Raw genomic sequence first — 26,340 nt, forward strand, 5'->3', positions numbered from 1 at the left:
GTTCCAGGCCCTTCTTCTAGCCTTGGTACAGGACGTACAAAAGATCTCATAACTACTTCTACTATATAGCTGTAAGTTTTCTATAAAAATTTTCTTATTCCTCTATATTTTAATTTTATTAAATGATTTTATAAAATCAATCAATCAATCTAATATAATCAATCAATCTTAACTTATTAACAAATCGATAACAGCTGGACCACAACTGCCACTATGTCATTGCCAGAAACAGAATGTCTTATGAGGAAATGAGAACTGGAACGTGACTATAAGTACCAAAACAGCTCTGGGAGATGCAGCAGTTGCTTGAGTAGGATGGTATTTAAAGGTTCCCTCATTTATGGATATGCTGTTATCCTCAGAGATGTGATCTGATGGCCTCTTTCTCCTTAACAGTGTTCGGGGCTGTCAGTCTGGGACGGCTGTTTTCTTCCTCTGTGAAGTTGGAGGAGATACAGGAGCAACTCTGTCTTGAAACCCCTTTGTAATTAGCAGTTGTTTTGAGGAAGGGATCAGCATCTGGAGACAGGCAAGTGTTAAGATAAAATATGTCCATGCAACTAAATTGGCAGTGGCCAGGGTGCAAGGTGAATGGTTCCATGCTGATATTTCAAATTCATAGACTGTCAGAAAAGTTACTTCCCCAAGTATCATCTGAGGAAAGGGCCCACAGTCATTCTGTTACAGGCAATTGGCTGTAATGAGGCAGTAAATTCTGCTGTGCTTTACAGTCATATGTGCTGTGAAGGCTCTCTTTATGTGGTCAATAGAGACATGGGAGAAATTGGCAACAACTTTGGAGGCTTCGACAGAGAGCTCACCAGCAGCAGGTAACTGCTGGCTAAGACACATTAGGGGTGCTGTTATGAAAAGGATAGTAACAAATGTCTAAGTTGTACATTTTCACAAAAGATTTCCATTTTTATTCTCAGAAATCAGGAACATGCCTGGTGCTAAGGCAAGCCAGTGTGAAACTGCTGACCACTCAGTTCCAGGTGGGTATTTAATGCAACTCGCACATTTCAGCATCTACTTCTTTTGTGATTTTTAACAATATAGAGTTCTCCTTTTTTTCCAGTATCAGTGACTTTTCCCCTTGCTGCGTTATTAATAGTGCTGTCTTTTAATGTCTGGTGAACAAAATATCATTTAAAAGAAACTGAGACATGGAAGAGTATCAAACCATTGTGGATGGCACTGCTGGATGTACAGTTGTTTGCCCAACAGCTTGGACCAGAGAAGGGGTAATTTATACATATGTTAAATACATATGTATATGTTAAATATGTATAAATATATATGTATATGTTAAATACATATATTAAAGTAATTTATACATGTTTAGCTTTAAAATATCAAATAAAGTACAGACATCACCAAGTTTTCAGAGACTCTGCACACGCTTAATTTTTGCAGGGTGGAAAACTAGCAACTGCAGAGTGCTTAGTGGTGGAATTGGGCAGAACATTTCAGAAGTAATTTTGCTGGAGCTCTGGCATTTCTGAAAAAAAAAGGCTTTTGCCTAGCCCTACTTATCAGATGTTTATCTGTATGCCTGTCTCTTAAATCTTGGAGATTTTAATTTGAGATGTTAATCTTTTAGCCACTTCTCTACTGAATATTCTGTTGATCTGAGAGCCAAATCTTGTATACCTAGCCTGTACTGGATATTAAAAATAACCTTTTTTAGTCAGTGAAGTGAACAGCTGTAAAGGTGGCCTGGTTAGAAGGGGAAATTACCGAGCAAAAGATATTGTCTGTTAAAAAATACTGACAGAGAAAGGGCTGTCAGCCTGGAACTACGAGCCTGGAAACCATAAAATAACATCCTGTGAACCATACAAAAACATCCTTCAAAAGTCCAGCTGGCCTCTCTGAAGTCCAGCCAGGGTACCTAGAAACCAGGGATAGAAACCACAGATACCACCAATAAGCACAAAACAAGTGACTGCAATGGCAATGTATCATCTGAGAAGGTGGAAAACAGTCTGAAAAAATAAAATGTATCTGAAGGAACTGAAACCAGCATCATCTATTGGCTGTTACAGGTGAAAATCATTTGCTGCTCAATGTCCTTCTGGCTGTTATGTCTCTGTAATATAAAAAGGACTTAATTTTTATCCAAAATGGAGCCTCTCTCTTTCTGAGAACTTCCCAGGTGAATTCCATATGACCTTTCTATGAGCTCCTGGGCTCTCCCCAGGGACACCTGGCTGAAACCAGAGTCTGTGATGTGGATCATTTTGGCATTGAGACTCTGCATACTGTCTTATCAGCTGTCTGTCCTCCCTTCTTTTGGGGATGGTTGGTCCCTCTCTGAGATCTGTTTGTTCAGCCCTTTTGGGATGGTTTGGCTCCTTCTGAAAACTAATTCACTTCATGTCAATATTATATTTATTCATATTAGTAATCTATCATAACTTTATCTGCTGTTATATTGTTGATAAGTTTGCTTCACTACTGATAAACTGTAGTAATCTGTCATAGTAAATAGCTACTGGCTGCTGCTGTTATTGGTTGTACTACAATACTGATGGATGCTATTACTGATTGATAACACACTATTGTTTGATATGGTATTATTAATTGCTGATTGCAGTTTGTAACAGCTTGATATATATTCATACATATTCATTTTATTAATCATAGCTGTTTGCTAGTGGTGATTTTTGTCGTAGTGTACTAGCTTGTGATGATTTTTGTGATATTTGTGGTAATTTGTAATGAAGTAGAGAAATTTAGAGGGTTAAGCTTCCATGTTCTTGTGTATTACAGAATCCTACAAACAGTCAGTTGTGATCTCTCCATACATGTAGACCAGGTAATCCTTTAGGTCATGACAGGCAGAAACCGACCTTTTGCTGTGAGCTTAAAATGCTTGGTATGGTGGAGTCCCACTCCAGAACTAGCACTTCAGACCCCTGCAGGAGGACAAATAATGCCTGGTACAGTGTTGCTGTGGCCATATCCTGACAGGCACGGTTGGACATGCTTGCTGCTTGCAGACCTTCTGATTTAAGAGGACAGAAACAGTAAAAAGCTGTAGCTACTACTGAACTGGAGTTGCCACTGTGCATGCTCATGTACCGTGTGGCTTGGGACATGCCACCGCACTACCCTGACTGTAGAGTTTGCGGAGGAGAGTGGGCTTGAGTCTCATGGGCTCAGGCCTGTCAGCATTCACTCTTTTCTTCACTCTGCTCTGTGGATTGAGCCTTCACATATCATTGCTTGTGAAAGCAATCAGCAACTTTCAGCTTGCCGAAGTCCAAAAGAATAATACAGCCCAAAAAAGAGGCTCATCAAAAAATTCAAAAGAAGCCATCTTATGTGTTGAAAGAGTAGTTTCTGTGATGATGATTTCCAGCAAGGGAGGGGGCCAGAGGGAAAGTCACCATTTCAGATAGCTGGTATGAAGTGGGCTTTTTTTTCTTCTTTGATAATCACCCCACCAATATTGCTTCCATAAAGAAACCAGGTTAAGAAGGGTGCTCAGTCTTTACTGATTTTCAGGGGGAAATGTCAAATGTTCTTGCTTGGGATTGAGAACCACATTGCTTTGGTGTCAGTAATTAATTTTGTGTGTCAAATGCAAACATACTTGCATTTTGTGACACTTTCTCATAAAGAAAAAAACATCTCTGTGTTGTATCTTTCATGGCATCCATGTGGTTCCAGTTATTTGTTTTGTTTCCTAGTTTATGTGGAAGTTACTAGTCAACATGGTAAGGAAATATTGTTGTATTTCCAGTCAAAAGGCAACACGGCCCTATTGTTTTTAACTGTATTAGAAGAGTACATGTTTTAGTTGGTGTCCAAACTAAAATGATCTTAGAGTTTATTTCAGACAGAAGCTATTTCCCTGGCAGTGCGTGTAACTTTCTACTCAAAGATGCCCTTCCCTCCCAGTATACCCTTTTCATGTCTCTACCCTCACACAGAGATGCAAACTAGCCCCTCTTCTGGGGAAGCTGTACAGCTTGTCTTGTCTGGCATCATAGCTGGCAGGTGGAACTGATGTCTACTGCTAATAGGAAGCTATGTACTTAAAGGATTGTGCTTTTATCTGTAAGTCTTTGTTTATGATTTGGCCTAGGAGATGCTTTCCTTTAAATCCGCACAACAGAGGGCGTGCTTTACTTTTTTTAATTGCTGGGGGCTTGTTCCCAAATAAAATTCTTTAAAAACTAAAAACTCAGTAGTTGAACTGCATATGCTACCATTGTCTGCTAGCAAATGCTTGGGCCCCAAGTGTTGGTCTGTTTGCTGAAGCGATCGGTCATTTTAGGGGAATTCTGTTCAGTATTAAGATCTAAAAGAGCCTACTCTAAAATAACCTGGGTTTCCTTTCCTGAGAGCAGGAGGTGTGACAACAGGGGTGCTTCTCTGTCTTAATTTGATATCTGAAAAGTGTGACTTGGCTTTCCTGTTTAATTTTTTGCTCCTGCTTCGATGGAGTTTAAAAGGAAGGTGAAAAGGGTTTATTACCAGCTACCCACACCACAGAAGTAGGCACACACACATTTGGCAGTGCAACACAGGCTGATGAGGTGGTTGGGGGGGAAGGTTTAAAATATCCGCTGTCTCAACTCCCTGCTTGCTTCAGAGAAATAGGGAAAAGATTGATAGCCATTCCTCAAGCGACTAGCATTACTTAATCTTTTTCATCATACAGTTTTATTATGCTATGCTTTTATATGTCATCCTTGAATCAAGATGCCAAACAATTGCTATTCTGCATGAATTTCAGATATATCACTGATGTACTAACAGATGAAGAATCTTATAGTAAGTCATCTTCCTTCAAAGCTGGACTTCGGTACCCTCATCTTCCTAATCCTTGAATTGTCTCATCAGTTTTGGTCAGAGTAGCTCACCCAGGAATATTCCAGCAGCCTGTGAAACTGAGACAGGTTGGAGGGACAACTGTAGTGATGAAATCTGGAGGGTGAGGAGAAGTTGTTGCTCAGTATAATTTGGCATTTATACTTGTTGTCCTCCAGAAATACTCCAAAATGGCCTGTTTGGGAAAAAGGAAAGGGGTGAGCTTAAACAGATCTGTGCCTGATGAAAACCGTTACTCTGCATGCCTTAGAGAATGGGAAGACAACTGTGTGAGAGGAAGCTTGTTGTTTGCTAGCATCTCATGTGTTTCAGGACTGCAAAGTCAGACATCTGGTTTGTGCTACATTGATGACTTTTTGCCATATAACTCTTTGTGTTGGATTAGCAAGAAGATTATGCCATTCTCCGGTTTTTCCAAGGATTTATCTGGTTTGCAGTTCTCTTGCAATGAAGTATCTAGGGAGAAGAGGGAAGGAGTTATTCAGCAAAATCAACCTATTTGATTAAAATGATGGAAAAAAAGAATTCAAAACCTCCAATCCTTCGGTTTCCTCACAGAACATTCTTTGATGCACTATTTAACTGTGCATAAGTTAAATAATCCTCTGTTGGCTAAAGCACAGCCTGAGTTCAAACCATCCTCATCTGCAGTTTTCCCAATAAGGCACAGTGTTAGTGTTACAATCCTGTCTATGATCAAGAATATACCCAAGGAATTAAGGTAGAAATGGAAGTCTCTTTATGTTGGTATGTAACAGCAGGTTTGCATGGGTGCAGCTGTGTTGGCTTAAGCAAGGAGTTTATGCACTCAGAAGAGTGGTATCAGTTAACCAGAAGTGTGATCATTAATAGTGTTAATGAAAGCACCTAAAATCTGTGATTGCATAGCTATGTTTACAAACACAGTGCCCTTAACTTGCAATAACTTCACAGATGAGAAATGGGGGTGTCTCCTTCAAAGACAACATGAACCTGAAAAGTTTGATAATTGCTGGTTTCTTCTAAAGCTTCTGGTTGCTGGCTTTGAGGGATACTCTGGAACTGTCAGCAGCAGAGGGCCCTTAGCATCCTTCATAAGGCAGCATCCTTATTGCCAGAGAGAGTTGCATGTGCTTGGCTTTCTGTGAAATATTGTGAAAGGTTTGGGCAGTTTATTGGTGTCAGATTTAGTTAATACAGCTGGGATTTATCTTCTGGGAAATACACACCTTGGTATATCTAGAAATAGTGTTGCTGAGTCATGGGATGTTCATACCTGGATTAAAAAAAATTATTGTATGTTACAGTTTAGCTGGGTTGGGGGGTTTGGTTCAGCCGGATGTTATTGAATATATCTGATCTTATTTTCTGATGTTTTTCTGCTACCTCCTAGAAAGAAAGACGAGTCTTATTCTAAAAATGTGTAAACTAATATTATTCTAGATGCAGTGTTGTAGAGTTACTTGGAGATGTATAGCTGATGTAACTTTGCTTGCAGTTACGCACATAGGCCTTGAGACAAGGCTGGACAATGTATGGTAAACAATAGTATTGAGCATTATTCTTCTGTGGTTTATGATTTGAACAGATGGACTAGACCTAGTCTAACTCTTCCAGGTCTATGATATGGGCAGCAATGACTTTGCCTCTGTATCTGTCTCAGGCACTTCTTTCTACCACTGCATAATGCTGCATTGCAGGAAAACAGTAATGGTATGGTGAAGCTAAGGGCTGATGACAAATGAAGATAAAGGTGTTTCCACTGATTTATAGGAAAAAAGCATTGCTCTTTTATTTTCAGAGTAGGATGAAGCTCACTCACAAGGGAAGAGAAGTAATAAGAAAGTTCTTTCTGTAAGACAGTGATGCTGAAATTGTAAATTCTGGTTTACGGATTGTAGTTTACTGCTGCATTAATCGTTCAGAGTGTTCTATATCTTGTTCCAAATATGCATCTAGGTTCAAAGTAAAGGTGGGTGTAGATCTGCAGGATGTTATTTGCAGATGCAGATTTATACAAGAAATGATTGGCCCAGACAAAATAATGGTGAATATCACTATTTGCTACTATACTACATTATTTTCTATTTAAAACCACTAGACAAAATATCTGTCATTACATGCATTTCTTGACAAATATTTTTTTCTTCCTTCTTCCAATCCTGAATAATGATGGCAAAAAATGTTGATATATATCAACTAAAAGCAGTACTGGACATGACCGAAGTAGATGTATTACTAAGAATTTTATCCTGTATTTCAGTGCCAGAACTTCCACTCAAGTCTGCAGGGGAACCCACACTTCCAGGATTGTCTTTTAGAAGATTTGAAGTGCCTTTAATATCCAGGGAGGCTTCCAGAGTAAAGCCTGTTAATAATTATTTCATCAAGATATGGCCAAAAATAAACTGGAAAAGAGGTTTTCCAAACTAGAATATTTAAATTAAAAGAAATAATTAGATGGAAGTCACACATTTATTCTGTTGACTGCTATGGGCTGGATTCTTTGACCCATGTGTTCCCTGACACACCACAGCTGCCAGTCTACTCTGGGTGCTGCAGTGCAGCACGGAGCTTTCATGGGATGCTATATATCATGAAATGCTGAACCAGAAACTCTGTGAATACAGGATGGCAAGGACCTGAAGAGCCTGCAGAGGAACTGTGGCATCATTTTCAGATGTTTCACTTTTTTAGGGAGAAAAAAATCTCCCTTGTGTGGGAGAGAAGTGCTACTTGAGAAACTCATCTTATTTAAACTACTACATTTTTTTTCCAATAAGCTTTTCTGCTGAAAATTTCAGGCAGCCATGTCCTTGTTTTAGGGTGCTTTACTCAAGGAAAGATATACTCGTTGCCACAGAAGACTCTGCCCTACTTCCTACAGCTCCTGATCTGCTTGATTCAAACCTAGTCTGAATATTGCTATAGTCATTGCAACTCAGTGTAAGTGTGGCCAAAAGTACAAAACAGACAGAATGGCAATTCCAGCTTTCCATTTCCATTCTATTTCCTGAATTACTACCACTTCATATCAATTTTTTAGCTCTTTTTATGAGATTTTGACAGAAAAAAATCAATAGAATCTTTCAGTGTATTTGATTCTTATTTTTCTTACCCCCACTGGATGCAAACCAATGATGGGGAATAAAGGGAGCAATAGATTAGGTCACTAAATCAGCTGAGTTCAAACCCTTGTGGATTAAGAAGCCAGCTTTTCCAGATGAGGATATGTGTGTTCAGATGGGACATGCAACCATTTCAGTGGTTGGAGAGCTGATTTTTTTATTTCAGTGGTAATACAGTGACCCAGTCAGTGCTGTAATGTAATGTTGATACTGTTCCTTCACATATTCAGAGTTCAGGTTTAACTAGTTATTCAGAGCACCATTAAACATATTTGCTACAGTATTTGGACACACATTTTGCACCTATATTCCCTTACGCTTAAAGAAAAAGCTTGTTTCTAAAAAAAAATACGTAAAAGGACTGTAATGCTTGCATGAGGAAAGCAGCCAACATTTAGTAAAAAATATGAACGGGCTTTTTTTTTTTTAAAATGTGTGGCTTCCAGTGACATTGGGAGTTCAGTTCAGAATCTGTGCTCCCAAACCACTATATTTAGTAACATTGTTAAAACCCCAGATGTACAGTATGTGCATGTCTTCACTGCTCCGCATACCCTGCTATATAATTCTTTACATTGCTTGTGGAGCAGAGAAAGCTGAGGGGGGTGGGGGGTGGGGGGAATCAATAAATGGTTTTAGAACGTGTTATATTTTCTATAAAATGCATAGAAAGCAGTATGCTGAATCAACTGTTATTCCATCCTTTATGCTACTGAGTAACTGTTGGGAATTAAAAACACGAACCAAGTCTTGAATGTTTGTTACTTCCTTGCAGGTCTTAGCACTGTTAGGAATTGGTGTGACAACCAGAGAACACGTGAGTATATGTATAAGTGCTTTGGGCTTTTTCCTAATTACTGCTTATTTAATGCAACCGCTGCATAACCTTTGGAGCTGGTGCCAAAACTCCTTTGCATTTCTCACTACAGTTAAATACTAAGCTGAAAATGACTTGGTATCTTTGCCTTCACATTATCTCCCTGGTTCATTCTTCCCACACACCATTTCTGTGAACAACCTGGAAATATCTGATTTTTTAAGTATTACTATTACAAGAGTAACTGCTAAAACATATTCTCACATCAATGAGAAATATGAAATAATACATCCATGCTCATGATTGCCCATATGAAGGGTAGAGAAGCAAGGTACAAAAGGGTAAGTCGATGCTGCTCGGTGGAGCACACTGCAGTTCCATGAGGCAACTTGAGTAACATCTGTGCAGAAAAAGGTAGGCTAGACACTGGTCTGCAGAGAGCTGCAGGGCTGCTGAAGCTGATATCCCCTGCAGCCCAAGGATCATTGTCACAGCTCCCATTTTGCTCTGCGGGTTTGGTGCTTGAGTGTTTTGCTCAGCACAGCAGCATAGATGGTCACACCTGGGGGTAGCTCAGGCAGGGGCTGGGGGCCATGACCTGAGCTGAAATGGGTCCAAGGGTCGGCGTGAGGGGGGAAGGCCTCCAGTGAGGCTGGACAGGGCCAGCAAGGCCAATCCTGCCCTCAGTGCCCCGATGGCAGCTCTCCCCGCCAGAGGGATGTGTCCGCCCACCCAACAGAGATCTGGGCTCAGATGGGACATTTCAGGGAACACAGAGACAGAGCAGGAACATGGGAAAGGGACATGGCAAGGAGGACTGGAGCCAGGTGTGGGGCTCAGGCAGACCCTGAGTAGCCCCAGAGCCTTGATAGTCTTACTGGGGGGGGGGGGGGGGGGGCAAGGGAGGGATTCTCAAATGGCCCCCAAAAAGCCCCAAAGACCTCTGTGAGGAGTTCGCTCAGAAGCTTGGTTTTAGGCAGGGGCCAGTGCTGTGGGATGGTCAGAGGCCAGAGCCAGGCCAGGTTTGTAGGGCAAGGCTGTGCACAGCCATGGGCCTGGTTCTGTGGTGCCGGTTCAAGGCTTGAGACAGCCTGAGGGAACTGGCAGGGTGTCACAGCGGCCAGCTGCTCCCGGGGGACCCGAACTTGCACGGGGTCCCCACGGGGGCAGCAGGGCAGGGGCCTCCCAGCCAGGCCCAGCCCACCTGTGTCAGGAGCAAGGTTGGTGGGGGGCAGTGGGTGGCCCCAGTCCCACGCAGTGGCCACCTCCTTGGGGACAAGGACGCGGATGGGCTGAGGCCAGGCCAGGCCAGCAGTGTGTGCGTGGGGTTTGGGATCAGGCCTGATGAGGGGAACCGCAGTCAGACACAGCCCAGGTGTGACTGGGCAGGGCCATGGCAGAGCAGGGCCGTGATCACCAGGCCAGGCTGGGGTGTGGGCCCAGGGCCAGACACGTCCACAGCTGTACCACAGCTGGGAGCAGGTGCACCGGCAACGCAGCCCAGGCAGAAACTAAGGCCCATGGGCAGAGGGTGTGGGCCCCGCGTCAGGGTGCTGCCTGTCAGTGCATTCACTGCCCTGTCTGGCCTTGGGTGGAATTTGGCTGGTATATATGCAGCTATTTTATAAGGTTGAAACCTTTCTTTTCCCCCAAGGAAACTCGTTGCTAGCATTAGTAGTAAGTCACTGCCATCAGCTATATTTAAATACTTTTTGCATTAAATATTTTTAATGAGTCCAAAGACCAGAACTAATTTGCAGATACATCATAAATAGCAAGATGTCAATAGACAGGCTTGTACCATTTAGAATACTAGTCTCCAAGATAAAGTAAATTGTTTGTTATCGCACTCATCATTTTGCCAAGTCTTGACACCATATCTACAGAGCCAAAAAATGTGAATTAACAAATTCTTGGTTTTCTGCAGCAACTAGAGCCAACAGTGACAGCATTAGCATAGTTTCTCTGCTGCCAGTTTCTCATGGCAAGCCCTGCTATCAACATATTTCATTGTGCTTCTTGCTTTCAGCTCTTGTCTGCCAGTAGATAGGAGACTTAATTTGGGAAGGGGGATGTTTTATAGTGAACTTCTATTAGGATGGGTTTGATACCCATTAGCGTAGCCTTGCTTTACAAAGTAAAGGCCAGTCCTGAACACTAGCTTTGCCTGATGGCTTGTATAACCTTTTTCTTCTTTTCACCATAACATCTGAAAACCACATCAACATTTAATGTATTTATCCACAGAATTCCTCTGTGAATGAGGGGAGTACTATTATCCATATTACAAACTTGGGAAATTAATGTAAGGCCTGAACTAACTGAACAACTTAGCCAAGCTCCAGACGGGAAATCTGTAGTACAGCTAGAAATGGAATCCTGACTCTTATCCAAGCCTATCTTGCCTACAAGGCCATCTCTCATCTGGCTGGACTGGTCTCCAGAAGAAGGAATGATTTCCTACAGCAGAATCACTGCTATATTCACTTTAGCTGTCTCAAAATGGGAGTAGCTGTTCATTCACATAGGCAAGCACATACCAAAGCTGTGCAGCCCTGAGCGTAGTGAAGTGGGGATAAGACAGTCCAGTCCCCAGTGTACCCCAAGTCCCTGCCTGTGGACACAGTTGGGTGACCAGAGGGGGGTGAGTTGGCTCCTCAAGGAGCCTACATCCTAAAAAGATCTTGAGGCAGTCTGTGAGGCAATTGTCTGGCAGAGCTGCCCGATCAGTTCATGCAAGCATTCCTTAATTGTTTCACTACAAACTTAGCTGTCTTTGTGTAAGTTAAGGCCCTGTCCTTGTTCTGAAACAGAAGAGCCATTTTCACTTGCATTTTCACTTCACTTTCATTTATGTGGTTCAACATCCAGTTAAAGGGCAGTAATTTCCCCACTCATTCCAGTATGATTATGCCCTTTCGCACTCGGTGATTTTTTTTCAGAGTAGCTCAGTTCACTGTGTCAGGTGTAGTGCTCTTAACATTGCAAGTATAAGCTGGCTATTTTTGGTATTGGCAGCATCATTGAACTCCACTTCATTCAAATTCTCATGTGATCTCCAATTAAATGGAGTAATTAAAATAATTTGGATTTATTGAGGCACAAAGGAGGGACACTGTACAAATGTTTTTATACGAGTTGCCAGCAGCTCTTGTAATATGTTAATTTGGGAGACTTCAGGTCTTAACTTTTTATTTTTTCCTTTACACTGCCACAACAGAGTGGTATTTAAACAGCTTCTACAAGCTAAGGCCTTGAGTTATCTCCAAATCGACAGCTGCAGGTTGGGAAGTGTGAATGAAAACTTGTCTGTGCTGCTGATGGCCAGAAAGTTCCAGGGTAAGGCTCTGCAAAATGCAGCAGCAATGAGTAAATCTTCCTCTCCCCATCCTCCAAGTTAGTCTGATTAGTTTCTTCAGCTGTCATGCTTGTGATTTCTGAGCATAAGCTTCCATGCAATGCTGTAATTTTTTTTTCGTTTCACGTCATGCTGTAGGAATACACCAAAGGGCTTTGGATGTCTTTGTATTGGGCACTGTCTTTCTCTAGTTTGGAACTGGGTGTCTCTGTGAATTAGTCCAGCACTTGCTAATATGAGATTATATCCCAGTATCTGAAAGCCTTGAAAGCAGATTAGTTATACAAAAAAAACCCAGTAGCAATTGACTGTGGTGATCGTTCTTAAAATGTTTCTTAAAATGGTGGTCACAGCATGCATTTGCGGGCTGCAAAGCGAAGTTAGAAGTGTGGATTGCAGTTCAAGCAGGTGAAAGTGAACAGTTTGTGGCTTTGATAAAAGTACTTGAAACCTGGGCTGTATTCCATATTCAGACACTTCATAGGTGTCAGTCACTATGGTGGCAAATTCACCAAAAGTCAGACTAATTAACAGACTGTTGATTTTGATGGCTGATCAGATAGGTGTTTGTCTCAAAATTCAGAAACAGTTAGTTCCTGCTTTTCTGACCCCTCATCTATCATGACCAGATAACTAATATTCTTTCTGGTATTGCAGCAAGGCCAATTTTGCAACGTATCATAACACGTCAGAAATAATGTGAGTTCTAAAAGCTTGTCTAAGAAGGGAGAGCATAAAGGAAGTTGGCATTTAAGTAAAGTAGTAAGAAATTTCTTGGCCCTCTCCGAGTTCATTGAATAGCCCTTGGCAAGTGGGGAAATGATGTATTTGGAGGAGGAGTGACAGAAGACAGCAAACTCTTCCAAGGCCAAATTGTGAGGCAGAATGAGTGTAGCAGTCAGCAGGGCAAATGGCAAGGCAGAAATGCTACGGATATGCAGAGCTGGTAAGGAACTGACTTCTAACGCCACCTGTACAGCTCTTTAAGTCATCAGCTGGGGAGTGTGAGGGACAATGAGCTACTGGGGCAGCTTACTCACTGGGAAGCATGTCCAAGAACACACCTTCTTTTAGTAGGTCTATAGGTTCCTTTCATAGCTTCCCAAAAGGATCTAACAATGTATTGTGCTTCATCTAAAATACCGCTCTGAATATAGCCTGCAGTTATAGTAGTCATCTTCGCAGCAGTGAAGTCTTCATATTCTGCAAATCAAAATTCCTTGAGTACCTCCTGTTTAAGTGTATATGTTCAAATTCTTTGAATATTCCCTTTTTTCTGCTTGAAATCATAGAAGTCTTATACCTAGTAATTTAAAATAGTGTATTTTCACTTTTATTCACCTTAAAGTCTGCTGTGTAGTCTGCTTTTTCAATCTTTCTGGTCTTTTGAGCAGCATAAACCTTGGACTTTCAAGGTACAAGCTTCATTTCAACAACTGCTATTGGTAGTAAACTGTACTGATAAAGGGGAACAGTGAAGTTGTAGTTAATTCCTGTACTGAAAAGCAGTAATTCTTCCAGAGCTATATATACTGGTCTGTTTAAGCATGCTATGTATGTCCACACACCGAGGTAAGAATAGACCATTTGTTGTGTTTCGTAAAGGTAATATTTAAGAGTTTTAAAAAAAAATTCCTTCCGATTGGACTAACTCCTCTTTAATTTATGAAAGGAATTAAACTATTCCAATTCTAAGTTCTCTTGGCTAGGTATTCCTGCCCTGGTTAACTTCACTAAGACTGCTAATTCCCACTACTCAAGCCCTCAGCCAACATTTTGTTTCACGTCCTCTCTGTCTACACTTGCTAAAATGCCCTGCAGATTCCACCTTATCTGACGTGTTGCATAAAGTGGTTTCCAGCAAAACAAACTTAACTTGCTAAGTGTAGGCATATCTGTTCAGTGAATTTGCAACCTAAACTGTTTTCTTGTACTTTAAAGGACGATAAGTACACTTAAGAACATTTAATTTATAAAAGTATGCACATGGTAAAAGTTGCTGACAACCTACAGTTGGGAGGTATCATTAATGCAGAATGACACCTGGAGCATCTGAACTAGGTGACTTTAAAATCTAACGCTAGTAGAGCAAGGATGAAAATTTATAAGCATGTGACATGGCTTTCAGGTCTATTAACAAGAATACTGCTACTATCTCTGAGTTCAGTAATGTGAAAGAAGGCAAGACCCAACTGTGTTTAACCGTAAGTTGGCTACTGAGCGTCCGTTTAATGCAGCCTCAGAAAAAGATAGGTTTAATCTTTCCATCTATCAAGCTTCTTAGATGATCTCAGCTGTAACAGCACATCATCTGATCATTGCTGTTCAAGAGAGACGGAGTACAGTAGACACTGAGAATGTTTTTCATAAGCAGTGGCCTATTTACATTTGATGTACTTAGAAAAGGTGATGACATCCTTTTTCTGCAATCTTGTGTTGGGCTAAATGTCAGGAAAAAGAGAATAACATATTTTTTTGAGCACATGGCACTACAAAAAATTTAGTCTTAAGACCAGTGATCAGTATAATGAGATTTGCAAATAACTTTGGTGCAAAATATGCTTTTGAAAGTTATGATCAGTTTGGTTTAAGATGCAAGAGTCCTCTTATGCAGGCCCTTGAATGAATGAAATCAAAGCACAGTGTATTAAATTCTTAGAATTATCTCATATTGTACAATTTTACAGTATTTACCAGTTTATAAACTTTAAAAATTAATCAAAAAATACTATGCATTCCTCCATGTGTTCAAATACATATTGAATATGCTATATCTGAATATTAACCATAGACATATTCACAATTGAATTCCTGAAGAGGAATTTTAGGAGGACTGTTACTGCAGAAGTTGCAAGGATAAGGAAACATGAAAGCTGAATTCTAACATTTACCTAATAAGCTCCAGTCCTACAGACACTACTATTCCTAACCTTCACTGCTCCAGGCTACAAAATTAGTCCATGTGTTCGTGAGATCTGGTTTTAAATGATGACAGATTGTTACTATCTAGTAACCTCTGTTTAACTACAGCTCTGTTTGATTTATACCAAATTCTTCATTCATGTAGGGTGGGGGAATAAATAAAAAAATAAAATGCTGATACAGAGGTATTATGCAGAGATTGCATTTCAGATCAAGTTCCATTAAGATCTTTTGTCTTCCTGCTGGTTCATCTATGAAGATGACAGGAAGTTAAGAGTTTGTTTTTCATCGCTAGATTTTACCCTGAAACATCCTAAAATAAAATGAAATTTACCATTACTTTCCAACTCTTATTTACCACTAGCTATAAACAAACATACTAAAATTAAATATGCAGCATCCCTTCCAGATTTTTTTTTAAAAACTTTATTAAACTCTTTAGAACACATTTAAACACTTCTACAACCTTGAAGGAATCCTCAATCATACACAAAAGTTCTTGTTTTCAGCACTAAACAAAGGATGTAAGCAAGTGCTACTCACATGTAATAACTACATGGTAACAGAACTGGCCACTGGTAACTGAAACAATCTGTAGAAAACTATCTCAGTAACAAAACTGGGTTAGCACCTGCATAGTACAGCTGGAATAAATAATCATCTGTTCTGTATGACCACAGTTTAGTACTGAAAGCAGTACTGGTCAATTAGCATCTGTTTCTTTTCCAGTATCGTATGCATCTTTTGAAGTATATAGAAAAAACTAAGTACAGTGAAAGCTAAGTAGCTTAGGTACATTTCCACATTAACAGAAGCCAGTTTATAGGATTAAACAGCCATCTCCATTTTAATAGGTGGATGAGGATTATAATCTTCAATCTGAAAGTCTTCTGCCTTGAAGTCACTGATGTCTTCAACCTTACGAAGAATTCTGAGTTTGGGGAAAGGTCTTGGCTCCCTCTGAAGCTGAAATAAAAGCAAGTTGACTGTATAAAACTAATACTTGAAGACACAGATTTTGTTATAAAACAGATCTCATTAATCTCAATTCAGAATACACGATGTAAATTTTCCCTCCTCCTCAAAAAGACTCACTTAAAAAATAGTTAGGTGGAATCTACTTTACTATTTTGATAGGGACCAGTAGCATAATTTTGAAGTGGATCCCCTGGTCATCCAAATGCACCGCAAGCATTTTCCATTTGCAGAGCAATTCCAGTGGGTACAGATCAGATTCCTTCCAAAAGGAAACTAAACTGGAAATTCTGACCCAAATGTGCACCAAATGCGCTGCAGTTTCTCACAGGAACATTCAGGTTCGAACCAAAAACTAGTTCTCCGGATGGTTTGGAACCGTACGAATGGTGAGGACATTCAGTGTGAGCTAAATCTCATGAAATAAAATTCTGATTTGTTCATACTGCAACAAATTACTTCCTGAAAATATAGTCTTATTCAGTCAAATAGTAATAGTGACTAACTCTGTGAATGTATAAATTATGCTTTTCTGATATAATACAAAGACATTTTATTTTGTGTTCATCTGTATTAGGCAGAATGGTTGGTTTTCTAAGGTTTTGGAACAATGAAGTCAAAAGTAGGGGTACAGATTTTGGATCTCTAACTTCATTCTAAAACACTGATGCATGTTTCAATCATGTTTGTATTGTATTTCTGTTTGTGACCTGAGCTGAGCAGAGGTTAGGGTACTACAATTATTAGGGTAAAAATGAGGAAGAAAAGCCACATATTTGCAAAATGATATTTATAATACCAACTTTGTATTGGATAAGCATTATGGAAGACAAAAGGATACAAGAATACAGAGTGAGTACTTACTTGAACTTTCAGAGGTTCCACATGATTCAGGTATATGTGAGCATCTCCTAATGTGTGTATGAACTCTCCAGGCTGAAGAGAAAGGAGAATATACGTGGTTTTCAGTCAGGAAAGCAAAACATTACAATGCTTACAGTATTGATTCTAGTGTGGAACTGCAGCTTCTGTACTGGATTGGATTACCAAGACATCCTTGCAAGCTTTGAAGGACACCATCTTCTCAGACTAATGCATAATTAATGGAAAATACAATGACATTTCCACTAGTTTACCAAAAAGATTATCTTTGAAATCCTGCTAGGATAATAGCTTTGGTAAATGAATGGAGCACTACTGATCTGCTCACCAAGATGGAAACAGACAGGGCAGTGACACCCAGCTTTTACACTCCATTTCTAGCAAGTAGGACTTGCCAAAGCTGGTTTCCAACTATTTGCCTTAATCACCACTAAACAATGTAGCTTGTGGCAGTGGAGGTGTCGGTCACAAGCTAAACCACAAAGCACTTACCAAGCATCCAGATGGGTCTTGTAAGCCTGCAAGTTCTGTGACTTAGCAGCCCCTAAGCAATCTAATTTAACTTAGGGAAGTTTTATTAATTATTTTCCTGCCCTCTGACCAGTGCAGATCAGCCCTCAGATATATTATGCTAAAACCCACCACTGCTGTGAGACGAAGTGGCAGAGAGGCAATAGCTGCTTTATGGACATAATGTTAAACTTCACTTTTTCTGGCACCTTGGCCTAATTTCTCAAGTATGTCTGCAATTGCCGTTAAGTCCAATCCTTCCCTATTTCAAGATCCTCTTCATGTTGCTGTTAACAGGAGGATCAGGCCCAAATGGCCTTGCTAGTATAATTTTTTACATGCTCTAAAGAAAAGGGGGTTTCACTTGTGCCAAGACTGTAGTGCATTTAAATTACTGTGCCAAATCACAAAATACAGCTCTGGAGTCAGAAGTCACCACTCTACGTAGTCATCTACAGTAGGAAATGAAAAAAATACCCAGCTGAAATTACAGCTAGAAGTTAGGTGGACAGAATATCCAAACTGGAACCTTGACAGTAACCGCTGAGCTACTCTTCATTTCCAATAAAAAACACATGCTACAAAATGTATTCACTTGTATGTTACTACCCCATAAGGACAAGCATTCAGTTATGGTTTCTAAGAAGCAGACTAGTGGAACAGGTCAGTTTTAACATGTTCAGTTAAAAAGACCTGGAGGATCTTCTGTCTGTTTGACGTGAATTCAAAAATTCTTACATTGCTGATCCTGACTGCCCATACAAACCAGAGACAATTCACAGTAAATTCATAGGGCCCTTTCTTACACATTTTTCAGCAAAATTTTGAACACTATGTTCATGCCAGTTTTTCTTGGACATGACATGAAGAGTCTAATCTTTTAGTGCCTCAGTTCTCAGAGAAGATTAAGTAAAATGATTAAATAGCCTACCTTTAGTCCTGTGACATGGGCAATCATGTATGTGAGCAGTGAATAGCTGGCAATATTGAAAGGCACTCCTAGTCCCATATCTCCGGACCTCTGATAGAGTTGGCAAGACAATTCACCATTTAGAACATAGAACTGGCAAAGGGCATGGCATGGAGGCAAAGCCATCAGAGAAATATCTAGAAATTGCAGTACAGAAAGGAGCAGGGGGGAAGAAATCGTAACAGCATTAGTGTGTTAAAAATGTAGCAGACGCAAAACTTGAACAAGCATTTAATGAGATACAGTAGAGAGCAAAAATTCAATGGCACTATCATTCTGTTGCTTTTACTCTTGTATAAAGGCACCTGCTGCCTAAGCAATTAAGTCTGGGTCATGACAAGCTGTCTCCTGGGCTGTATGACCAGAAGTCATAAACAGATATTCCACAGAACAGATTTATGCCATAATGCTGCACAGCAGTTTAGTTTTACTCACCTCAGTAAGACAGTTGATTTCCCTAAAGACATTAAGAGTAAAATTAAGCATGTACCCTAAAGAAACTTCCAAGTGCTTCATATTACTCTCTTCCCACTGCAATACTTGTTGAGATATAAAAGTAATGTTCAATAAAAAAATAATAATCAGAAAAACAATAGTTCTTTTGAGTGTTTATCTACACTTAGAAGTGCAATAGTGCAATTACAGCTTGGAAAGGAAAACTTGCAATGAGGTATCTCCTCATATCTGAGAATATTTAAGCTTAAAAATAACAGCAACAGCATGTGGCATCCCCTTAGAGAGACACGAGTGGAAATTGCTGGGTAATTATTTTTTTATGCACAGATCAACTGCTGTTGAAGTTAAACATGCTCTCTGGCACTAGCTTTTGTTTAGAAGTAGCCCTACAGAGTGAATAGATATCTAGACAACCTATGTTTAAGGAGATGATAACAACACAAATATTTTTGTCTCTAGTTTCAAGGGTTTTGTCAAGTTTAGAATTTATTGTATGGCTAAAAACCAGACACACTGCTTTGGGATACTCTTTTTCAGTTTTGTTTTTTTAAGCTTTTTAAAATAAGAACTGCTGTCTTTGAACACAGACTGTATGTCAGACACCAGTAGCCAGGTATATTCCCCACTTTAAACTGGGGAGAAAAACTTTAAAGTAATGGTTCAAAATTTTTGAAGTCTGAACATGGCAATTTAGTAGAAAGAGAATCAAGCTTATAACCCCTGGCCATTTTTACTGCATTCCTGGTAGTTTTTTAAAGAATAAACAAGGAGACCAAATGGAACTGATTGTTGACACAGGATTAGAACATAGTTTAGCACACAGCAAGGTAACATGCAACTGCATTCACTTCAAGTTTGCTGTTCAATACCTTTGGGATTCCAAGCACACATAATGATTCTTCTGTCATCTGGATTAGTTTTGATCGTTTCAATCACTTTTTGCAACTGATCAACTCCTTGGTTGGTATAATCTGAAGAAAGATAACAAATAAAACCTAAGCCAGATAGATTCAAGTCATGGTATTTTTTTAAAACCCAGCCCACATCCCATTGAAAAGTGATACCCAAATAACAAGCTCTGAAGATTTTATTGTAACTTTGAATGTGATCAGATTTATCAGTTGGCACTCTCCAAATGTAAGCTTCTTGGTCTTCCTTAGGGGGTGCTTTAAGGCTTGTGAAATTCCTATGATGGTATTTTCGTATGTCCTCCCATGTGCTTTGAGTACCTTTAGCACCCACTGAAATAGAACCATTCCTATTTAGAGCACTTTATTCCAGCCTCAACAACCTGAAGTTTTTAAAGACCAAATAAGAAGTCTGCATAAATACTACAGCCCAGGAAATAAAAGCTGCAATACCAAAAAATGAGTTGGACAAAGCATGTTTATCATTCATTATGACTTGTTACCTACATAGGACAAAAGCTGTACAGGAATGGGCAAGATATTACCACCTAGTCATTCATGGTATTTAAACTAATTTGCTCATTGAATTTCTGGATTAAGATGCCTTTCTACATGTTAAACTTGCATGCTACAGTGCTCCTTCTTAAAAAATAAATAAAAAAAAGAACAGTAACATAGGGATACCAGCATCCTTTGAGTGCTCAAGAGGTGAAAGTTTTTCTCAGAATCCCAGAATGGTTAGGGTTCAAAGGAACCCCTGGAGATCATCCAGTGAAAGCCCCTGCTAAAGCAGGTTCTCCTAGAGCAGGGTGCGCAGTTATGTCCAGGCAGGTTTTGAATGTCTCCAGAGAAGGAGACTCCACAGCCTCTCTGGGCAGCCTGTGCCACTGCTCTGTCACCCTCGGGGTAAAGAAGTTCTTCCTCATATTCAGATGGAATACAACAGATGAATAAAGGCATCCATCTAGCACTCACAAGGTCATGTATGAAAACAAAATTTCCATAATACTTAGTGCCAGAAGGAAACTTGAATCACGTATAGCACAGGATATTACATTTCACCCAATGACGCTCCCAGGCTGACTTTTAGGTTCAATACCTGCTATATAAGAAATTCACTGGAATTAACTGAACATTAGAATGGATTCCAGAATAAAAGAGTCATTAGTTGTTACTCATTGTTCTGACTCATGCCAGTGAATCAGCACAGCTGGTAACTAATTTTTTTCTAATAACTCTTACTGCAAAGCAACAGCAAATTATGGTTACAGGGAGACCCAAGCTGGCAAACAAGGTAGGAATATGTAATTAGCATCTCAGGGAATTCTCCTGCCAGCAGCACTGTGCCAGAAGCCTTGTCAAATGGTTATGTTAGTTCCTGAAGCTAATTACCTATCCATTAGTAATGCAACTTAAGGAAACCTATTCATAATGAAACCTATGGGAATTTATCTTGTTCATTTTTTTCCAAACCATGTTATGCCTCAAACCTTCTAAGTTTAGGAATGCTGAAATATTTTAGTAAGTTTTTAGACTTGTCAGTTCACAATCTGCATGACTTGCATTAGCATAAAACTGTATTCTGCCAGCAGTCAACACGCCACTACTAAGTCTAATATCTGTAACTAATGTGAACTTTAATTTGAGACCGTTAACAAAAAGCAAGGGGAAAAAATATAACCAACCATGTTGTTAATCTGAGTTAAAAATCTCACCAACCCAATAGGGTCATTTTTTTTTCTCTCCTTTTGAAACGGTAGTCCTCTAAATCTTTTGTACACCCTTGGCTTCAGTGACTTAGAAAAGAGACATCAAGACACTTCAGAATAAGTTAATGAATCAGTTCCACTGAAAATAATACTAACAGGTACTGCATCACATTATAGCTTATTACAGCTATTCTGTCCACAGCATCATCAGCTACGGATACATCCTACTTTCTTCCAGCTGTAGAATGGAAAAATTTCTCTTCCAGTCTCCAATGAATGTAGTGCACTAACAACAACTCTTGCCTGCACCACTGTATCATGGAAATTAGGACCCTGCATTAGTATTCAGAAATGGCAGCCTGTGTTCCACTGCTATCAAACATAGCTAGCTCGTGTTTCTGGACTACAACAGACACACACCCTTCCATCTATCAGTGACCATACCTGCTCTAGATAAAAGTACAACATATGCCTTATGATTCATCTGTTCCACAAATATCAAACTACAATAAACACAGCTACATCTTTCAGGATAATTGAGTTTTCAAAAAGTTAAATTAAAATTAACTGTCTCAAACACTATTTATTCCGGCTATCAGTTCACACTGTGAATGGTCCCTTTAACAACAACCCGTTCCCCAGGCTTCTAAAATCAAGATGTCACAGTTGTCTCACTAAGCAATCAAAATTGTATTTGTACGTGATTACCTGTGTGCATATCTTTGTATTCTGCTCCAAAGTGCCTCCACTGGAACCCATAAACTGGTCCCAAATCCCCCTCCTCTCTGGTGCTAAAACCTTGCTTATCCAGGAACTCACGTGATCCATTAGCATCCCAAATCTTCACACCTTTTGCAGAGAGCTCTTTGGCATTTGTAGAACCCTAAAACACACAGACAATAAGAACTCTACCTACTAATCCCAACACAGAAGACATGATTTGAAACAGCTGTATTAAGCTTTGCTCATCTATAAGTATTTCTCCACTTCTAAAGGACGAACAGTCTAATTAATGTACTGGATGAGGTTATTGCACACGGACAGAATAAAACTTATGAGCAACACACTAGGATAAAGTTTGAAGTGCCATGCTGCTGTTACTTAACTCAGGATTCCTCTAACTTTGTGAATGCACAAAGCATACAGCCTCAAGGTCAACTGTGGTATACTATTTCATGAACACACTTGCAGAGAACAATTTTACTTTATAGACTGATGAAAACAGACAAACAAAAATTTTATGGCCAAGGCATTGTCCTTCCCCAGCCACCTATAATAAGCTTAAGGTCTTAAAAATCCTTTTGTTAAAATGACGAATATGATAAAACAACCCAGAGAAATTTCACCGAGTTCTGCCACATATCCAAATCAGGGCATTCAAAAATACAACTTAGAAAGTGTTTTGCTTTGGGCAGTGTCTATAGTCTTTTATATTTGAAAAAAGATACTCTAAAAAAAACACACGTGTATTTGAGTCCTGCTATCTAGCAAATGGTTAGGTAGACTTTCCCATATGTGCACAATGTCACAAAATATAAAGGAACACTTACATCGTAACGTATTATCTACAGTTGAATTTTAATACTCTGACTACAGCTGTTAGCTCTATTAGATATCAGCTTTTTGCTACTAAAAAGCCTACTGTTTATATCAGTCTTACTTCATCCATGGTACCGCATTGCTTGTTTCTGTTGAAATCAATACAAGCTATCTAAATTTAAAAAGCAGATCATTAAATTGCTTACAATCTACTTCATCCTATAGTTCTTATTCAAACACCAATAAAAACCACTGTACTAGGCTCTGTAACTGTGGGGTATATTCACATCAGGGAAAACCCTCACTATTTCAGACTATTTCCCTTAAAAAGAAACATAAAAAAACCCTCTTCCAATTGGTAACAATGCAAGTCTCCACTAAAATGCACAGAATGTCTTTAAGATAATGGCCTTCACTGTGGTCAAAATACCAGGTGGTGGCACATATTCTGTTGCCATATGAACAGAAGCATCTGCAGTCACCCTAAATTCCTTAATCCACTCCACACCGGTTCATTCTGTTGATATCACTCTCAGAGGCACACCACCCAGAGACACCCAAATACTCAACCTTGATGAACCACAGCAGCTCCTCCAGCACTCCTTTCCAGAATACCCTCTTCGTTGTTAGCAGTGGAAACTGATCTGAAAAAAAAGTTTCAGTGTCAGAGGAGACCAGCGATTTGTCAGAACGAACTGACTTAGCTTTTTCCTCCAGAAACGGTAATGCCACCATCTGACATTCAGAAGTTTGGGTATGAAGTAAGGAGCTGAGAAAGGATGTGCAATTCTTATATTCAGATCAAGGAAGACAAAAAGCTGACTTTTATTTTCCTGGACAGGGGGGGGGAAGATGAATTTTCTGCGGGGACCTGGATGAACCCCACTGCGAGGGCGCCACAGTGCTGCACACCGATGTGTGTGTAGGCATTTGCTGCAGAAAGCAGAGGCTTAAGATAAAATTGTTGACAAATGTATTTCACAGCCACCCTGTCTACTATGCTTGAATGGTAGGAAGGACCAGCACAGGCTATTTACAGATCTAATCCGGTTTTTCACCAGGCCCGGCTGCGGGGCCGCGGAGAGGAGAGGCCCGGGCTGCCGCAGGCCGGCGGGCTGGGAGAGGGCGGAGGAGCCGACGGAACGGACCGAAACGCCTCCACAGGCCGCTGCAGCGGGTGGGAGCCCCGGCGCGGAGCGGCAGCAGGCCTCCCGCTCGGCGGGCGGGAAGCGGGGCAGCCCGGGGGAGAAGCTGGCGCCCTCCCGCCCACGGCGCAGGGCGGCGCCGGCCGGTGCCGCGGCAGGCTGGGGTAGGGGGCCGGGGCGGGGGCCGGGGCCGCGGCGGTGCCGACCTCTCAGGCTGTACCGCGCCTGCATGCCGAAGACGGAGATGGTGCCGGTGCCGGTGCGATCCTCCTTCCGGTGGCCGTGCTGCAGGATGTGCCGGACCTGCCGCAGGTACTGCGGCTCGCCGGGCTCCGGGCCAGCGGCACCCTCCTCTTGCTGCTCCCCCTCGGCAGGCATGTCGCCGCGGGTGGCTCCCTGCACGCCGGGGTGGCCTCCGGCTGTCCCTCTCCCGCCGGCGGCTTCTCCTCCGAGCCCGCCAAGGCCGGACCTTTCCCGCCAAGCGCGCCGAGGGGCGGGCGCAACGGGACGCCACCGCCTCCTCCCTCCCTCCCTCCCTTGCCCTTCCCTCCCCGCCCGGCCGTCTGTCTGCCGAGCGTCCCTCGGCGGCGCCGGGCTCTGCCTGCCCCCCCGCTGGGGAGCGGCGCTGCGTCCCCGTCGGCCCCGCCGGGCCGGGCTTAGCGCAGCCCCGCAGGGGAGGCGTGAGGGGGCTGTAACAGCCTTACGGCAATGGCTGTCGTGTGACCGCCGAGGCGCGGGGTTGCTGAGGGTACCTGGAGAGGTCGGCGGGGCGTAAGAAAGCCCCAAGGCCGCGGCGGCATGGGCGGCCTGTGCCTCTCGCCTTACGCTGGAAATCCTGCACAGCCGCCCTTTCTGGCCCCGCACGGGGCTTGTCGCGCTGAGGGAGGGCGGTGCCGCGCACCTAACCCCGGTCTGTGCGCCAGGCCGTGCTGATTCTGCCTTGTTCTGCCCCAAGGGCAAGGTAACGCTCTTCGTGGGCTGGAAAGTGCTGCTGGCATTTGTCATCTTCCGCTCTCCAGTCTCCGGCATCACGTTTTGAAGCTGGACGAGGCCAGAGCCTTCGGCTGGGCCTGGCAGGTCTCACACCTCTGGTGAGGGACCCCTCCAGCTGGGATATCCCAGACCGCCAAAGCCCGAGTGCAGCCCTCCCTTGGCTTTGGTGTGGTGCTCCCGCAGTGCCATGCCCTGCACGCAGGCATGCCATCTCTGTTGCAGCAATATTACACTGGCCTGTACCGTTAAAGCCAAGATCCTTTTATGGCATTACCTTGTCAGTTGCTTCCTGCCTCCTATTTTATTTACAGGTTTGCTTTCTCACTAAGGGTAGTACTCCTCACTTGCTTGTTTCATCTTGTTGATCTCATCTCTCCCATTTCTCAGTGTCGTTTTGCATCCTGATCTGTGTCTTCCACACCGATTGCAACTGCTCCCGATGTAGTGTCTGAAAATTTTCTAGGTATACTCTGTTAGTCAGAACAAATTGACTCTTCTCTGAATATTTCTTTGTTAGTAGATCTTAGAAGTCAAGCATTTTGTAAGAGTCGCTTAGGTCTCAGATAAAGCCCAGTTTTCTGACAGCTGGTGTGATTACAGGAGTTGAGACTGCTAATCCCACACGATTAGGAGCCTGTAATACAGGCATATATAATAGAGGTTGAATGGAACAGAGGACTGTGGATCAGAAAATGCTACCTTTCCTTACACCAGGCAGGAAAACGTATCTTTCCCACTAAAACAATGAAATGGCCTTTTTCTTTTATAAATGTGTGTACTTACTTGCATGTATGGAAGTAAAGGAAAAGGTATGGTTTAATTAGAGTATGGTTGTTTTTCTATAGTCTAATATAAATGGTTTTGTACACTTTGAAATTAGTAGAGTTTATTTACCAGAGATACAGTTGGAAACGGTGAATATAACTGTGTGCAAAAAATGCTTAGAAATGCTAGGCATGGCAAATGAAACCAAATCACCTAGAGCACTGCTTTTAACAGAGAAATATATCAGTTCTTAACCCTTATTATAATTTGCAAATGCCATTGAAATCTAATGTGTATAATCTAGGGGAAAAAACCCAAACATCTTTTCTGATAAAGGCTTCCCTTTTAATTAATTAAAAAATTAAATCCAGGGGTGAACTAGAAATAGGAAATGCCAAATGCAGAAGACCTGCTCATTACTGCATATTCAGAAAAGTCA

The 26,340-nt window shown here is 41.3% G+C and overlaps 2 protein-coding genes across 3 annotated transcripts; one reads left to right on the top strand and one right to left on the bottom strand.

Moving 5' to 3' along the window:
- Positions 1-774: 774 nt before the first annotated feature.
- On the top strand, positions 775-12,435 carry ENOSF1 (enolase superfamily member 1). Its single transcript, XM_040586669.1, is given in 9 exon segments — positions 775-830; positions 4,676-4,788; positions 5,004-5,062; positions 6,335-6,357; positions 6,784-6,875; positions 7,949-8,091; positions 8,728-8,765; positions 11,975-12,128; positions 12,319-12,435. Coding segments are annotated over 9 exon segments (795 nt in total).
- A 1,889-nt stretch (positions 12,436-14,324) lies between these two features.
- On the bottom strand, positions 14,325-25,225 carry TYMS (thymidylate synthetase). Of its 2 annotated transcripts, none has more exons than XM_040587390.1 (7): positions 24,350-25,225; positions 23,569-23,642; positions 22,279-22,342; positions 19,712-19,813; positions 18,348-18,523; positions 16,889-16,960; positions 14,325-16,015 (listed from the first exon to the last, which is right to left on the bottom strand). In XM_040587390.1, exons 1-7 carry the CDS (start codon positions 25,170-25,172, stop codon positions 15,878-15,880), a joined length of 1,449 nt encoding a protein of 482 aa, XP_040443324.1. In that variant the 5' UTR covers positions 25,173-25,225; the 3' UTR covers positions 14,325-15,877. The 2 variants fall into 2 exon arrangements, with proteins under 2 accessions (XP_040443324.1, XP_040443323.1); XM_040587389.1 differs by having other exon boundaries at positions 22,168-22,342; positions 24,350-25,187.
- Positions 25,226-26,340: the final 1,115 nt, after the last annotated feature.

Source organism: Falco naumanni, chromosome 3 (assembly GCF_017639655.2).
Source record: "Falco naumanni isolate bFalNau1 chromosome 3, bFalNau1.pat, whole genome shotgun sequence".
In the NCBI taxonomy this organism is placed as follows: Eukaryota; Metazoa; Chordata; class Aves; order Falconiformes; family Falconidae; genus Falco; species Falco naumanni.

Bases quoted from the DNA above. Each gene is read 5' to 3' on its own strand.
- TYMS (XM_040587389.1), bottom strand. From the start codon at position 25,172: ATGCCGGAGACTGGAGAGCGGAAGATGACAAATGCCAGCAGCACTTTC. The intron at 18,524-19,711 runs GTATTGAACAGC...TGCAATTTCTAG, and splicing joins GTGTGCTTGGAATCCCAAAG to ATATTTCTCTGATGGCTTTG. The intron at 16,961-18,347 runs GTAGGCTATTTA...CTTTCTCTTCAG, and splicing joins CCCATGTCACAGGACTAAAG to CCTGGAGAGTTCATACACAC.